This window comes from Zonotrichia leucophrys, chromosome 27, assembly GCF_028769735.1.
Source record: "Zonotrichia leucophrys gambelii isolate GWCS_2022_RI chromosome 27, RI_Zleu_2.0, whole genome shotgun sequence".
Classification (NCBI taxonomy): domain Eukaryota; kingdom Metazoa; phylum Chordata; class Aves; order Passeriformes; family Passerellidae; genus Zonotrichia; species Zonotrichia leucophrys.
Window position 1 is genome coordinate 2,035,391 of NC_088196.1, and position 17,504 is coordinate 2,052,894.

At 46.2% G+C, this 17,504-nt stretch overlaps 1 protein-coding gene across 1 annotated transcript; it reads left to right on the forward strand.

Moving 5' to 3' along the window:
• Positions 1-336: 336 nt before the first annotated feature.
• Positions 337-16,033, forward strand: WNT9B (Wnt family member 9B). Its single transcript, XM_064733842.1, has 4 exons — positions 337-422; positions 7,070-7,326; positions 14,227-14,492; positions 15,557-16,033. Exons 1-4 carry the CDS (start codon positions 337-339, stop codon positions 16,031-16,033), a joined length of 1,086 nt encoding a protein of 361 aa, XP_064589912.1.
• Positions 16,034-17,504: the final 1,471 nt, after the last annotated feature.

Genomic DNA, 17,504 nt, shown 5'->3' on the forward strand with positions numbered 1-17,504 from the left:
CGGGAGGGAGGGATCCCATGGGAATGAAAGGATCCCGGGAAATGGAGGGACCCGGCGGGGGTGGAGGGATCCCGAGGGAATGGATGGATCTCATGGGGATGGTGGGACCCGCAGGGGATGGCGGCACCCGACGCGGCGTCCCCGAGCGCTGGAGGGGCGGCGGGTCCCCAGGGAGCCCCGGGGGTTCCCGGCGGCGGTGGGACGGGACGGGACGGGACGGGACGGGGCCAACCCCGCCTCCCGCTTAAAGAGCGGCGGCGGCGGGCGGCCCGCAGCGAGCTGGGACCGGCAGCGGGCTGGGACCGGCAGCGAGCTGGGACCGGCACCGCCCGCACCATGCGCTCCGCCGAGCCCTGCCGCATCCTCCTCCTCCTCCTCCTCCTCCTCCTGCCGCCGCCGCCGCCCGCCGCCGCCTACTTCGGGTCAGCACCGCCCGCGGGCACCCAACGGGGGAACGCGGGGAGGCACCGGGACACGGGGAGGGGGACGGGGCGTCCATGGGGCAGCTCGGGGTGTCCTTTGGGACAGCTTGGGGTGACCTGGGGCAGCTTGGGGTGTCCATGTGCCAGTTCGGGGTGAGCTGGGGCAGTTCAGGGTGTCCTTTGGGACAGTTCAGGGTGTTCATGGCCAGCTCCGGGTATCCAGGGGTAGCTCGAGGTGTCCTTTGGGACAGTTCTGGATATCCGTGGGGCAGCTCGGGGTGTTCAGGAGCAGCTCAGAGTGTCCTTTGGGACGGTTCGGGGTGTCCTGGGGCAGCTCGGGGTGACCGGGGCAGGTCGGAGTGTCCTTTGGGACAGCTCGGGGTGTTCATGGAGCAGCTCGGGGTGTCCTGGGACAGTTCAGGGTGACCTGGGACAGCTTGAGGTGTCTTGGGGCAGATCGAGGTGTCCGTGGGCAGCTCGGGGTGTCCATGGCCAGCTCGAGGTGTTCAGGAGCATCTCAGGGTGACCTGGAGCAGCTCGGGATGTCCGTGGGGCAGCTCGGGATCACCTGGGACAGTTCGGGGTGAGCTGGAGCAGCTCGGGGTGTCCTTTGTGACAGCGGCGGGCCGTGGCAGCGCTGTTCCCGCCGATGCTCTGCGGAGGGCGAGCGACGGCTCCGGTTCCCGGGCACGTCCCCGTCACTGCCAGGGGGTCCCGGGCGAGCCGCGCACCTGCAGCGCCCCCGGAGCATCCCCCGGGCAGCGCTGGGACCGGCGGGGACACAGGGGGCACAAGGGGCACAAGGGGCACAGGGACAGAGGGGACACAGGGGGACACAGGGGATACAGGAGTACCTGGGTTTGTGTCCTCCCCACACCTTTTAATTAACTTGGGATAAAGGCAGAGATGGGTTTGTAACAGGCTGGGTCAATTGGTTTTTCTCCCAAAAAGCCACATCAAACATTCACTTCTAAAATATTCCAGTCTATCAGCTCAATTTTCTATCAGAAAGCACCCATGCATCACACTGCTCATCACCACCAAACTCAGTGAGTTCTTAGATTTGGGGTTCTTACTTTGATTTTCAGATGAAGAGGTGAGAATTCCCCACACAGTGTTCTGGGGTTTTTTTGCCTTTTTTTCTGTGTGAGCTGCTCCTCAGGACGGGTTTCTGCTGCATAAAATAATCTGGATTTTAAGTTTCTTAATTGTATCATTCAGCCTAATTCACATGGAAGCATCTGCTGGAGAGTGCTCCCCTTTCTCAGTCAGTGTCAGCACTCACTCACTCCTTGAAGTGTTGGATTAATCCATTTTCTGACCCAGAATTTAAAAACTTTTATTCCATTTTCAGTCCCATGTGAATGCCATGTGAGACAATACAGATGTTTTAATTCATGCCATCACAATCAGAGCCCACACTTGGGCTGCAAGGAGAGTTTGGCTTTCCAGGCACAGGGAAGTGAATGAATTTGTGCAGATAACAGCACGGAGCTGTTGCTGACCACTGCTCAAGCAGCCTGGGTGATCCTTTGCTCTGTGCCAATGATTTATTTGGTAGAAGCAGATTTCTGTGTGTACAGGCACACAGAATTTTGTGCTTTATTTGGTTTTAAATGTGCTTTTAAAATATTTTTAATTTAATTTTTATTTATTTTATTTTATTTTAAATGTGCTTTTAATTTTTTAATTTAATTTTTTAGTTTTTTAAATTTTTTTTTATTCTAAATATGCTTTTTAAAATTTTATTTGGTACAAGCACATGAAATCTGTGTGTGCTGCCTCTTTATTGTGCACAGCTCAGGATCTGAGGCTGTAGGGTCAATTTTCAATGTGGGTTTTTTTCTCCCTGTGTATTCTCACCTCATCTGAAAACCAAAAGAAGAAACCCAAATCTAAGAACTCAGTGAGTTAGGTGGTGATGAGCAGTGTGATACATGGGTGCTTTCAGATACAAAGTTGAACTGATAGACTTGAATATTTTAGAAGAGAATGTTTGATGTGTCTTTTTGGAAAAAACCAATCTCACACCTAAATTTTTACTGAGCTGGAGGGGACCCTGGGTCAGTGATCTGCTTCTGAGTTTAGCCAAAAAGGAGAGACTGAGGCACATGGGTCAAATATTGGCTTTCCAAACACTTAATGGAGAAAACCTGCAAAGATTTAAGGACAAATGAAGGAGGCTTTTGGGTGGCAACGTGCAGAGACAGGAGCTGAGCCCTTTCTTCTGGGGATGTGGCAAAGGTGAAGCATTGCTGGTTCAAAGGGTGAGGGAAATGCCAAGTTTGATTCCATCAAGGCAAAGGTGAAGCATGAAGTGTGTGGGATAGTGCAGCAAAAATGGAACTCACCTTTAAACACACAAAACAAAGCTTTGCCAGAGTGAACACAGCATTGCAATGGAGAAATCCAGAGAAATCCAGAATGGACTGGGTTAGAAGCGACCTTTAAAGTGCCCATGGCAGGGACATCTTTCACTGTCCCAGGCTGCTCCAAGCCCTGCCCAGCCTGGCCTTGGGCACTGCCAGGGATCCAGGGGCAGCCCCAGCTGCTCTGGGCACCCTGTGCCAGATTCACCCTCACAGGGAACAATTCCTGCCCAATATCTCATCCATCACTTCCATCTGGCAATGGGAAGCAATTTTTGTGTTATGTTTTTAGGACAATTTTTTTAGCTCTGAGCCCATTCCCAGCGCCTGGAGCTCACTGGGGTCTGTGCTTGAGCAGATCCTGGTGCTGGGTCACAGGGGGGAAATTAAACCTTGCTTTCAGGAGAGGGAGAGAAAAGCTGTGTGTGAAATGTGGCCTGGCTGTTGTTGGGGTTGTGTTGGGCTGTCTGGATGCAGGAATCCAGGAGTGTGCACTGCCCTCACCTCCTGATTCCTTTTCAGCTGGTTTTGCTTCCACCTTTGCTTCAGTCCTCCCTCACCCTCCTCTAAAGCATCCCCTCCTTTTTGTGCTTTTCCTCTCATGATGTTCAGCTCCTCAGGTGCTGGGAATGCCTCCAGACCTCATTAAAAGCTCTAAAAAACTCCTGTTTTCTCCCTGTTCATGTTTCACAAGGTGAAAAGGCATTTGGGATGTGCTGGAGGGCAAAGAGCTTCTCCCAGGGCAGAACCCAGAGCAGACCCACCCCAGGCAGGAGGTTTGGTGGGAAGGTGGAAGCACCAAAGCTGATCAAAGCCTTCTCCTGAGGAACAGGCTGGGACGTGTCCCACCCATGGGCCAGGCTGGCCCCTGCTCCATGGGCAGATTCCTTTAGAATTTACCCTGAAATTCCTGCACAATTTTTGCTCATTCCCTGCTGGAAGGATTTTTTGGGGCTGTTAGAGAGTAAAAAAGCTAGACTGGAATTCACAAAAGTGTGGAATAGATGATAGAGAGTAGTGTAGGTGTATCACCTGGTGAGAAATTGAGGTTTTGGGATTTTTAGTGTGTTGTGAATGGGAGCAAGATGGAGGGCACAGGGTGTCCTCTTGGGTTTCTTCTTCTTCCTTCTTCTTCATGGGTTTGGGTGGCATTTTGTAATTGGGCGGAAAAATCCACATTGGGATCAGTTATTGGGTTAAAAGGGAATCCAGGTGTCTTAATTGGATAATTTAGCTTTAAAAGACCTTGGAACAAGAGATTGTTGGCCATTTTTGTGGTGTTTTTCCAGCGTGCTGAGCCTGGTGTGGACAGCATGCAAAACTTTAGATAAGATAATAATAAACAAGAACCTCAAGACTATAAAAATCCAGTGTGTCTCTCTTTCCTGATGCAAAACCACCCCAGGAGGGTCTCCCCCAACAGGGGAGCCTGAGTCCCAGAAATTGAGGGATTGGCAACAAACATCCCAACAGGAATAGACTGGAATTGGGATCCACATGGAAATATTTCATTTTCCTTCATGGAAGGAGTCCAACCAAGGATGCCCAGAGCAAGCGAGGGTGGAGAGCTCTGCCCTGGTCACTTCTCTCCTCCCAAACTGGCAGCTCTTCTGATTGCAGGAATTTTATATTCCTGTTCTCTGTGGAATTTCAGGAGATATCTTTTTTAAAAAATGAGTCTGGACCTGGACACATCATCAGTTACTGCTCCCAGGGAGGGCTTGCAGCAAACAATCCATCTCTGAGGATTCTGACTCACAGCATCATGTGAACCCATCTGAGGTTTTAATTCCAGCTTTTTCTCATTGTGAGGAGCAGAAACTTGATAGCAAACCTGGAGGAGAACAGGCATAGAGACACCTGAGGGGCTGAGATGACAACTCTGAGGGAGGAAAGCAAAGAGCTTTGATATCAACTGTTAAATCTCAATATTGATGATGGAGATTTAGAGTTTGGGTGCTCTGGGGTTTTCTGCCACCTCCTTTGCAGGCAGTGGGGGTACAAAAAGAAGAACCATCTTCAGGGAAAAATGGGGAGCATTAAATTGTGCTGCTTCTGAAAGGATGAAAACTCTGTTTTTTGACAGAGCTGGGCACCTCTATGCTCTGCACAGCTCTTAGTTCCATCTGTCCTGCCTCACATTCTCGCAGCCCTTCCTGAAGCCTTCTTGCAGGGGTGCAGATATTTCTGTGGAACATGAAAGGCCCCTGAAATCAGATATGGAATCCTGTTGTGGGCTGCTTTGATTTTTCCTTACTTGGGAGAGGTAGGAAAGGCATATTTTTAACTGGTTTTTAAGACCTTTCAGATCCAGAGGATGTCGGGCACTGTACAGGAACAGGCTCTCATTAAAAGTCTCTTAAGAAGCTGGAATGTGGCTGGAAGGAGATTAAAGGAAATAGATGAATTTAGCAAAGGGCTTAGAAAAGGAGAGAGAAATAAAGTTGGAGATCCTTATTGTTCTTTCAGATTGCAAGCAGGTGTGCATTAATTCAAAGAGTTCACTTTCTTTGCTGTATGATCTGTAGATAATAAACTCTAAATCATCCAAAACCATGCAGTTTGCCTGACTGCAAATATCTGCATATTTTATATTTAATCTTGTACAAATGTTTGCATGCTCTGATCTCCATCAGATCCTGTGTTGGCTCTGCCCTGATGAAATGCACTTGTGGTGGGAGCCTGCAAAGCAATTTTCGGGCAATTTTTGGGGCTGTCCTGGCTCTGAGAGTGGTTTCTGCTCCCAGCTGTGCCACCTGCATGGCTTTGGGCACCTCCTTTAATTCCTTTGCTGCTTGTCTAAGCTGAAATTTGGGTGAGAGATGAGTTTTGGGAGCTGTGTCTGTGCTCTGACTGTGAGACTCCTGATTCTGGGAGCCTCCAACAGAGAAATGGAATTATTTATATAATTTATATAATTATTTCCTGCTGACATTGCCCTAACTCCAAGTTTTTAGAAGGTTGATATATTATATTATATTATATTATATTATATTATATTATATTATATTATATTATATTATATTATATTATATTATATTATATTATATTATATTATATTATATTATATTATATTACATTACATTATATTTATATTGATGTACTAAAACTATACTAAAGAAAAAGAATGGAGACATCAGAAAGCTAGACAAGAATGAATAATAAAAACCCGTGACAGACTCAGAGAGTCTTACACAGCTGGCTGTGATTAGCCATTAATTAAAAACAACTCACCTGGAGCCAATCAAAGATGCACCTGTTGGTAAGCAACTTCTAGACTACATTTTAAGCAATCAGATAATTACTAATAATTAATAAAAATAGCATAAATATAACAAATATACTATACTATACTATACTATACTATACTATACTATAATATACTATAATATAATATAATATAATATAATATAATATAATATAATATAATATAATATAATATAATATAATATAATATAATATAATATAATATAATATAATATAATATAATATTTAATTCTTTTCTGAAGTTTCTCAGCTTCTCAGGAGAAAAATCCTGGCAAAGGGAATTTTCATAAAATATGACAGAAACAGGACTTCATAGGCTGGAGTTCATTGGACAATTAACTCCAATATGCAAATGGAGCAGAATTGATAAAAGTGAGAGACCCTGTGATGAGTGGAGCATTTTGTGACCATTTGGGTTCATCTTGGGTTCACTTTATGACCATTTGTGTTCACCTGGGGTGCAGCCCTGGCTGGGCTCTTGCGCTGCCCAAGGTGGATTCATTGAGGCCTTTTTCATAAATCCCTGCTTTATTCTTTAGCTCTGTCCAATCTCTGTTCTAGGGCATCACTCCCAGCCATGTCCTCCCTAACTGTGTGACCATTTGGGTTCATCTTGGGTTCATTTTGTGACGATTTTGGTTCATCTTGGGTGTAGCCCTGGCTGGGCTCTTGTGCTGCCCACGGTGGATTTATTGAGGTGTTTTAATAAATCCCTGCTTTATTCTTTAGCTCTGCCCAGTCTCTGTTCTAGGCCATCCATCTCAAGGTATTACTCCCAGCGATGTCCTCCCTAACTGTGTGACCATTTGGGTTCATCTTGGGTTCATTTTGTGACCATTGTGGTTCACCTGGGGTGCTGCCCTGGCTGGGGTCTTGTGCTGCCCAATGTGGATTTATTGCTGCCTTTTAATAAACCCCTACTTTTTTAGCTCTGCCCAGTCTCTGTTCTAGCCCATCACTCCCAGTGATTTCCTCCATAACTCACCTCCTCTCCCGCTTCTCTCCCTCCAGGCTGACTGGGAAGGAAGCCCTGACCCAGTTCCCATCCCTGGGCGCCCTGGGGGGCTCTGGCCCGGGCCAGGGCCACGTGAAGCAGTGCGAGCTGCTGCAGCTGTCCCGCAAGCAGAGGCGGCTGTGCCGGAGGGAGCCGGGGCTGGCGGAGACGCTGCGCGACGCCATCCGCCTGGGCGTCCTCGAGTGCCAGTTCCAGTTCCGCAGCGAGCGCTGGAACTGCAGCCTGGAGGGACGGCCCAGCCTGCTCAAGAGAGGTACAAGGTAGTTGGTGTGCAGGGAAACCCTGGCTGAAGCACCCGGGGTGTCACAAATTACATCTCACACGATGTTGTGGTTGAGAAGGAGACAACGCAAAGCAACATGCTCCATTTTCACTTTACTCAGATAAACAATGTCATCATTGAAACAGGCAGTTGAACTTTCTCTATCTTATCCTTCTTTCTTTCTTGATTTCTATGTCAATGACTTTGGTAGGAAATTCTTTTGGGGTAAATGTGGATCCTCTCATCCACCTCCTCTCTGGCTCACAGAAGTCACTGTAAAATCTCTTCCACCGTTGGTGTCCAGGGAAACTCTGGCCACAGCCCCTGGGGTGTCCCAAATTAAATCTCACACAAGGTCGTGGCTGAGATGGAGACAACACAAAGGCACACGCTCCATTTTCAGAAGGCTTCATTCAAACTCTTTTATTATGGCATGCATGTTTTTTATACATTCTTACAAAACTCATAAGTTTACACTTATTGGTCACCAGAGACAAAGAAAGTGCTTATTGTAATAGGCAGTTGCAGGGTTCTCTTATTTATCCTTCTTTCTTGGTCAACAGCCTTGGTAGGAAGTTCTTTCACAGGTAAACATGGATCCTCTTCTCAAACTTCTCTCTGGCTCACAGAAGTCACTGCAAAACCCCTGTTGGTGTCCAGGGAAACTCTGGTTGCAGCACCCAATGTGTCCCAAATTACATCTCACATGAGGTTGTGGTAGAGACGAAGACAACACAAAGCAACGCGCTCCATTTTCAGAAGGCTTCATTCAAACTGTTTCATTATGGCACGCAAAGTTTTTATACATTCTTACAAAACTCATAAGTTTGCACTTTACTCACTTTACTCAGACAAACCAAGTGCTCATTGGAATAGGAAGTTGCAGTTTTCTCTTATTTATCCTTCTTTCTTTCTTGGTCAATGACCTTGGTAGGAAAGGTAAACATGGATCCTCTTCTCAAACTCCCCTCTGGCTCACAGAAGTCCCTGTAAAACCCCTTCCACAGTTGGTGTGCAGGGAAACTCTGGCTGCAGCACCCAGGGTGTCCCAAATTAAATCTGACATGATGTCATGGTAGAGAAGGAGACAACAAAAAGCCACACTCCATTCTTAGAAAGCTCATAACTATTCAAACTGGTTTTGCAAGCTGCATGCTTTTTGTATGTTCTTGCAAAGCTCATAAATTTACACTTTACTCAGACAAAGTGCTTATCAGAATAGGCAGTTGAAGTTTCTCTTATTCATCCTTCTTTCTTTCTTTCTTGGTTTTTATGTCAAGGAGCTTGGTAGGAAGTTATTTCAGGGGTAAACATGGATCCTCTGGCTCACAGAAATTGCTGTAAAACCTCTTCCACCATTGGTGTCCAGGGAAACTCTGGAGTGTCCCAAATTACATCTCACACAATGTCGTGGTAGAGATGGAGACAGCACAAAGCCACACTCCATTTTCAGAAGGCTTCAAACTGTTTTTATTATGGCATGCATGCTTTTTATATATTCTTACAAAACTCATAAATTTACACTTTACCCACTTTACTCAAAGTTCTCATTGGAACAGGCAGTTGCAGGTTTCTCTTATTTCTCCTTCTTTCTTTCTTCGTCAACAACCTTGGTAGGAAATTCTTTCACAGGTAAATGTGGATCCACTTCTCAAACTTTTCTCTGGCTCACAGAAGTCACTGTAAAACCTCTTCCACCACAGGGTCAGTTAAAAAAAAAATCCCTTTAGTGCCTTAGATATTCATGTATGTAAACCCCTGTTATTCTCAAATACAAAATTTAAACCTGTTTACTATCTGCATGCAGACATCTCAGTGCATGTTGACAAATCTCTCCTAAGACTTTTTCCCATAAATTTGGAGAAATTTGGGCAGAGTGGACAGAAGACCCACTGGGTTTTTGTTTCCCAAAATGCTTCAGATGAAGAAATTGTCCTGTGAGGTCTGGATTTGAGGTAGAAGGGAACATAATAAATCCTTCCAATGCTTGCAAAAAATACAAAGAAGATGGACACTGAAATTATTTCCTAATAAAAATTGCCAGAGAATGCATATAGGGTTTGCCAGACCTGTCCTGATCCAACCAGAGCTTGACTGTAACAGAGCTTCAGCCCTTCAATAACTTTTATTAGCACTTACTAAGCTTCAGCCTTCAGATTTATTGAGTTTCTGTCCTTGGATAATGTTTAGCAACTTAATGTTTTTAAAAAAAGGACCTGAAGAAGCCAATATTAATTTTGATGAAAATCAATGCTAATTTTAATTAACATTGGGATCGAAACTTTTTAATGTTTCCTTTTTAAAATATCAATTTTTATTACATTAAATATCAACTTAATATTTTATTAGGTCACCACATACAAGGTCAGATTTTCTTCATTGCAAGGCTCTACTGTGAATTTTTTAGCAAGCACTGGAAGAAGCTGTTCATGATAATTTTGAGTGTCTGTCTCACATCTGCGCCTTCATCAACCTCAAAGAACTTGAAAATGACAATTGAATAATCCTCATCTTCAAATAGCTGGAAAACATTTAATTATCTGGCAGTGGCATGCCTTAACATTTCCATGGGCTCCTGACTGACAAAATAAAATATCACCTGTAATTTCAAACCTGTTTTGGCAGATGGGGATAAGTGTTTGAAAACTTTTATTACACAATCTTAAGGATCAAATGATGATTTAATACAGCCAGGTATGCTGTGTGCAGCCCCTGTGTGACAGGACACTTAGCTGGGAGCAATTATTAGTTCTCATTTTTCCTTTAGCTTGCAAAGGGGTTTGTTTCTTTCATAAAGAACATGAGCACGGCTTTCAGCTGCCACTTTTGATCTGTTTGTGACATTTGTTGGAACTTTCTTGGAAATTGTTGGTCATGCAAACTCTCCCCTGTCACCCAGGTAAGTGATGAGGCATTTTAGAAATTTTTAAATCATTTGATATCTCCATGCTCCTGGGGGAACCATGAAGAAAAACACAGATTTTTAGCAGTCTTAAATGCTCTTAAGAGTACAAGAGAGTGGAAAAGGTCCTTCCCAGTGAGATGGGCCAGGTGAAAAGCCACATTCAATTTGCAATCCCAACTGAAAAACTTCTGTGACTGATCTGGATCATCAGTGCTTTTCCTGCTTCTAGAGATGCCAAAAACCAAACAAACAGAAAATAAGTAAACAAACAGAAAATAAGCCAAGGGTTTTCTGGCTCTTGAAATGCCAGATTTGTTTTACCAGTCTGCATCATTTGTTGCTCTTGATAGTTCTCTGGGTACAACTGGGAAATTCCTTTTGCATTGTCTGCAACACTTCTGTAGCACTTATGCCACCTCTTACTCCTCAGTGATCCATGGAAAATCCTCCTGCATTCCTTCTCCACTCCTTTAAAGATGCATGGAAATAATTAAATGATTTCAAGCCACCTTATTACACAGGGGCAGTTGGTGTCTTTATAAAAACATGGAAAGCAGTGATGCCCTTCTGGTGTCCTGGGTGTGCTGGGAGTCAGGTGAAGCAGGATTTCATCTCAAACAACTCAGTGATATGGGAAATAAATACCTTTAGCAAAGAGGTCAGAGCCAGCCACTCACAAAATTATTCTTGAGAAATGAGTGCTCCGCAATCCTTCCATCCCTTAATCCCCTCCTTTGCCTCCTGCTGGTTGGAGTCTGACCTTCCAGCAGTGGTTTCCCTGTTGTCATGAGGAATCCAGAGCAGTGGTGACTCATAGACACAGAATTTCCATGATGGGAGATCTGGAGAAAAAAATTGTTCTGAGCAAAAAAAGCCCTGAGCAGCTGGCATTGGAGCCAGCCCTGCTTGGAGCTGGAGGTTGTTCTGAAGACCTCAAAAGTCCTTCCATCCTAAATCTTTCTATATTTCTATATCTTTTTTAGTTTTGCTGTTGTTTTCAGAGAGATGCCTCCTCGACCTGCTCTGAAACACTCACATTCCTTCACTACAGCATTGAAAACTCTGACCCTGAGCATCTTTCCTCTGTCAGAGTCACCCCACAGCAAAACTCCTCCCATTACAAATTTTCCCTGTGGTCTGGAGCACACCACAGCACACAACAGTGTATTGCAGCAAAGTCCTTCTGTATTTATAGTCTGCAGAGCTAAAAAATCCTGCTGGAGAGCTCAGGGCAAGGCTTGGACACAAGGAAGGTCCTACCAGAGGGAGCCACTTTGCTGCAGCCTCCTGAAATCCATCTCTGTGCTGGATGTTGGCAGTCAAACTGCCCAGCAGAGACATCTGCACCCAGATGTTCCCCTTGCACTGAGAGTTTCAGTTCCATTCTGTCCCTGACAAGAACTCAGTGGGGTCAGGGCAGTAACCCATCCCAAATCCAAGCTCTGAGAGCCCAGAATTGGCTCCAGGCCCCAAGAACCAGAATTGGATCCAGGCCCCACTGCCTGGGGTGACAGGAGCTCTGTTGTCACTGTGGGAGGAGAAATAGCAGGACACACGGAGCAGCCTCTGTTCAGCTCCCAAATTGTGCTCCTTGGAGCTGATTGCTGCCATTTGTGCTGTGTCCTCATGAAAATCCAGCTCCAGCAGCTGCTCTGCTGAAGGACAGCTTTTACTTCCCTCATTAGTTTTGTGAATTAACGATTAAATGGTGATTGATTCCTCATGGCAGAGTGGAGGGAATCATCTTAGACTTTCCAGACAAGCCTGGTGATGTTGAAGCTTTGTTTGAAGGAGAAAGGAGACGTTTCAGAGTCTGCTGGGTATCTGCAGTTGCTGCTGTCTGCAGTGGCCTGACCACAGCAGTGGCCTCTGATTTCCAGTGGGCTGAAAACTGGCCAGGAAAACATGGGGAGACCAAAGCATCTGAAATAGCAAGGAGCAGTGTGGTGATCCACAGAGTCAGATTTAGCAGGGGCTGTGGGGCCTGCTGGCTCCTCATGGCATGGGAAAGGGCCTCTGGAATGTTCTCCTCACCTCTGGGATGTCAGAGAGGGTGTTGGGAATCTGGTAAGCATTTGGAATGATTCAGCAGATTTAGGATCTCAAGGATCAGTTATCCTCTTAGCTCCTTTGGAGAGGGTCAGGCACTGTTGGAAAATGTGTGAGGATCATGCTGCTGTCCACAGCCAGCACTGATCATGTCCCATTCCAGCTTTTACAAAAGTTTTGGTGGATTTGGTGACATTCTTTCATTATCTTTAGAGTACCCTGAGAAATTTTGTAGAGGATCATCGACCAGAAAGATTAATTGCAAATTATTGCCCCAGTGGTTATGGCAACCAAAATGTTGAGGCAGGAAGAGATTGTTGGTTGATCTCCTTGTCTCCTCCATATTTTCCCACCTGTCCCCTCATGTCCATGCTGTTGGTAGATCTTTATCTAAAATTCTGCAGTTCCAAAGAGCTCTGAAGTCACTAATGAGGCCTCTCCATTATGTTCATGACTAGCCACATTTTTCATTCTTCTTGCTGGCAACCTTTGTCCTGCTCTCTTGGTCATTTTTATGGTGGACATCACTCAGATTTCAGCTCTTTGTCCTGCTCTCTTGGTCGTTTTTATGGTGGACATCACTCAGATTTCAGCTCTCAGTGTTCTGATCCACTGTTACAGCAGGATGGGAATTCTCTGAGGGAACAGAATGATGGAGAGATTTGAGGTTGGACTTGGTGAATTCTAGAAGTGGTTTCCAAGTCTAGGTCAAGTCTCTGTGGTTGTCTCTCTCTCTTCCATTACTGGGGAAAACAGATTTTCCTTCTGATGTGGAAGGAAATTTGGAATTTTCCCATGTGGAATATTTGTTTGCTTAATTATATTTTCTTCCATGTAATGCATAAGTGCTCTATCTTCCATAAACCAATTTTTTTCTATTTTTGCTGATCTTATCCATTCCTGCACTCAGAGCTATTGATCAGTCACCTGTCTCTCTTTTCCTTGCACTAATTCCTAAATTTTAGACTTGCTAAACAATTTCCCATTAATAGTGTTTTTTTTCCTGCAAATGAACTCTAGAGGAAATATTAAGATTTGCCCTAGGGCTGAAAAAGAGAGGAGGTAAATATAAATAAATAAAAATATTTTGGCATCCAAGACTAACATAATATTACATTTAAGCATCAAAGCAATAAATCTCTTATAACTGGCATTTTCCTGGGACCCAACCAGATTTTCCCTTCTTTCTGTTAATTTTTAGTAACTGTTATCTTGTGCTTTTTCCTATCCTTGAACATCTGCAGGAAAAGGGGGGTGGAACCCCTCCTCTCCCTTTCTTTCTTGGCATTATATGATAAAGCCCCGATCTCAGCCTTATCAACGAGTGATAGTCTGGATAACTCAGTCCCTCTGGGAGACAGAGTGCCCCAATACCCAGTCAGCTCGCAGCCGCCGCAGGCTGCCCTGAGCAAGCTTAGTGATTCTCAGCTCTTTGGTGATTCTCAACTCTCTTAGGATTGCAGCTCTTTGCTTGCTTGCTAGGGTGCCTTTGGCTGAGGCAGAAGCAGATGCAAGAGAGAAGGAGAGGTCCTGGCAGTTCCACAGCGATGGTTTATTTTGGGGAGTCTGTGAAGGGTTTCAGCGACAGCTCTTCTTCTGTCCAATGGGCTAAAACAGCCCCTTTTTATAGGGTATAGGGGGATCCAAACTTGTCCAATAGTAAGGGTTAGGGAAAAGTGACCTATGAGGTTACAGAGATAAGCTAGGAGACAGGAGCTTATTTTGCTGTCTCATCATGACTCAGCAGTTCTTGCTGTTAAATCTCAATCCTCCATGGCGCTCTGGTAAGCTCCATAGAGTCTGCTACAGCGTTACACCTTCCAACTCTTTTATTATTTCCAAATATTGATTACTGCATCAATACTGATTACCGTTGTCAATTTTGTCAGCATGGATCATACCTATTTACCACAACCAGCAACCCTTGTCCGCTGCAGGTTTTAAGGAGACAGCCTTCCTGTACGCCGTGTCCTCGGCGGCGCTGACGCACTCGCTGGCGCGGGCGTGCAGCGCGGGGCGCATGGAGCGCTGCACCTGCGACGACTCCCCGGGCCTGGAGAACCGCAAGGCCTGGCAGTGGGGCGTCTGCGGGGACAACCTCAAGTACAGCACCAAGTTCCTCAAAAAGTTCCTGGGCCAGAAGAGGATCGGCAAAGACCTGCGGGCCAAGGTGGACATCCACAACACCAATGTGGGCATCAAGGTAGGAGCTGCGCCTTGGCGGGCTTGGGATGAAGTTTGGGACTTTTCTTCCAGCCCATCCTGTGTGTGAGAGGGATTTTCAGTGCCTTGCTCACAAATCACTTTTCACACACTCTTCACCTGTGTGTCTTGGGCCTTGTGGTGCTGAGAGTCTCCTGAGCTCTTGTGTGAGGAGATGCATGAAGAGGAGCATCCTGTGTCCTCCAGTGGTCCCAGGGTGGGTGACAGGGAGACACAGCACGGTGACAGCTGTGAAACTCCACAGCTGGATGACTCCAGGGGTGATGCCAGGGCCACAGGGGGTTCTGAGAACAGCTGGAGCTTAGAGCTGGTGGCATGTGTGAAGCAGATTAAAGACTGAAACTCTTGGGATCAATTATGAGTCTGCTGGTGACTTGCTATGGAGCGAGTCCTGTCACAGGGAGATCATCAGATTGAACATTTTGAACTGCAGGTTACAGGCTACTGATTCGTCATTGTCTTCCATTTACTGAGTCAAATTGATTGTTTAATTAGAGCACTGTGTTCATTTGAATACACTTAAAGGAATCCACCATGTTGGAGATACTCAGTTTTACTACTCAGATTGACTACAACTGCGCCAAGTAGAATTTATAAGGACTTATTTGGTGTTCAGCTGGTTGTCCTCAGGCTATCCACTCTCTGGCTCTCCTAATTCATTAGCTTTTCCTCTGCTTTGGTGTGTATGATTTTTGTTTTGGATTCCTTTTATTTGTGGAGTTTTTTTGGGTTTTTTTGTTTGTTTGTTTGTTTTTTTTGTTTTGTTTTGTTTTGGTTTGGGTTTTCTTTGTTTTGGTATTTTTTTTTTTTTAGTTTTGGTTTTTTGTTTGTTTTGGTGGGGTATTTTTTGGTTGTTGTTCTTTTTTTTTTTGGTTGGTTGGTGTTTTTTGTTTTGCTTTGTAAAAATTATTATTGACATTTTCTCCTCCATCGCCTAGAAACAATGCCAATAAAACCGAAGTGCTTGCAGCTGCGATCTGAGCTGCTGCCTCTACCAGAACTAGGCCCTGGCAGGTAATAACCACCACTCTTCTTCCTCACCAGGCGGTGAAGAACGGCCTCAAAACCACCTGCAAGTGCCACGGCGTGTCGGGCTCGTGCGCGGTGCGGACGTGCTGGAAGCAGCTCTCCCCTTTCCACGAGATCGGGCGGCTCCTGAAGCTGCGCTACGACGACGCCGTCAAGGTCTTCAGCACCACCAACGACGCCGTGGGGCACTCGGAGCTGGCAGGGCCACACAGACACGGCCACTCAGGCAAGCAGCCTGCCCTACCTCGCCCTACCGACCTGGTGTACGTGGAGGACTCACCCAGCTTCTGCAGGCCCAGCAAATACTCCCTGGGCACCGCGGGCAGGACCTGCTCCCGCGAGGGCAACTGCGACAGCATGTGCTGCGGCCGGGGCTACAACACCCAGAGCCGCCTGGTCACCTTCTCGTGCCACTGCCAGGTGCAGTGGTGCTGCTACGTGGAGTGCCAGCAGTGCATGCAGGAGGAGGTGGTCTACAGCTGCAAGCAGTAGGGACAGCCCCGAGGGGTGAGGCGAGTCCAGGGGAGCAGCAGAGGGACGGGGACATGGCTCTCTGCTGCGGGGTGAGGGCAGAGGTGAGCACCAAATGAGTGCTGTGCTCCTCCAACCTTGGTGTTGAGATGCTCCAACCTTGGTGTTGAGATGCTCCAGCCTTGGGTTGAGATGCTCCAACCTCAGCATTGAGGTGCTCCAGCCTCAGCATTGAGATGCTCCAACCTCAGTGTTGAGATGCTCCAACCTCAGTGTTGAGATGCTCCAGCCTCAGAGTTGAGATGCTCCAACCTCAGTGTTGAGATGCTCCAGCCTTGGGTTGAGATGCTCCTACAAACCAGCCAGAGTGCAGATGGGCTGGCGCTGCAAAGAACATGGGAATCCTAAAACTCAAACCCAAATTCACTGGCAGTCTAAGGGGTGAAGATACTGGTCTGGGTAGCAAGATGGGCTCATCCACAGGTGGAATTGGGCTGAATTCCAGTAGGATGGAGCTCTCCTCAGAGGTGTGGGATCTGCCTGTGTGGATCTGCAGGAGTGGGGCCGCTCAGCCACTCTTTACAGCTGCTCTGAGCAATTCCCCACAGTAAGAAACATGTTCTCACACTCTCTTTACCTTGACTTTGTTGCCCTTTTGGTTTTTACAACTGTTTTTGACTTCTGCTCCCTCCAGTGCTGGCACAGAGCAGTCTCTGAGCAGATCAAGCCATTAACTGGATGTTTGGAGGCCACTTCCCTCTCACCAGCTACAGGTCTTTTAAAGGCTTTATTCCTTTTTATCCCTGTTCTGGCTCAAGTTGACTTGAACTGAATTAAAGAGTTTATGACAGGCATAATACTGCAAATAGGCTTAATTAGCCTTACTTTTTTTTTTTACCTCCTAAATACCCAAGAGCAGAACCATTATTTATATGTTGCTTTTAATCCTTTTGGAGTTGAAATCTTCCCACGAGTCTCAATTTTGAGCACTCAATGAAAAAGCTTCCAAATAAGCTAAAATTGGCATTGTGGGTGAAATGAGCAGGGAACTTGCTCTGGTTGAACTATTGATCCCAAACTCTCTGCCCCACTGACCTCCAGCCTTGTCCAGCACCAGAGAGGGAGGGAATACCCCAATTTGGGAGGGTCCTTTGGGATCCCATGCCATTACATGGATCATTCCCATTTAAACAGGGACTCAGTGAAAAGAGCTGGATCCCATTCCTTGGGAAGCAAGTGGAGGAGACACCACTCTGTCCTCTTGCTCTTATCAAAACTGCACAGGAATCACTGAATAAGAACTGGACAAAACCAAATTTCAGGGAAAATTAAGTTTCTTCATGTACCAAAGGGGACTTTTGGAAATTCTTTGTCCTGTGTGGCTTAGAGCTGCTGGAGAAGATCTGAGGAAGAGATGGTTCATTCTCTGGTACCCCAGGGTGGGTTTGGGCTCAGTGGGGTGTTTGGAACTGGGCTAGAGTGAATTTGGGCT

Coding starts and splice junctions, on each gene's coding strand:
- WNT9B (XM_064733842.1), top strand. CDS start 337: ATGCGCTCCGCCGAGCCCTGCCGCATCCTCCTCCTCCTCCTCCTCCTC. Junction 7,327..14,226: donor GCCCAGCCTGCTCAAGAGAG/GTACAAGGTAGT, acceptor TGTCCGCTGCAG/GTTTTAAGGAGACAGCCTTC. Junction 14,493..15,556: donor ACACCAATGTGGGCATCAAG/GTAGGAGCTGCG, acceptor CTTCCTCACCAG/GCGGTGAAGAACGGCCTCAA.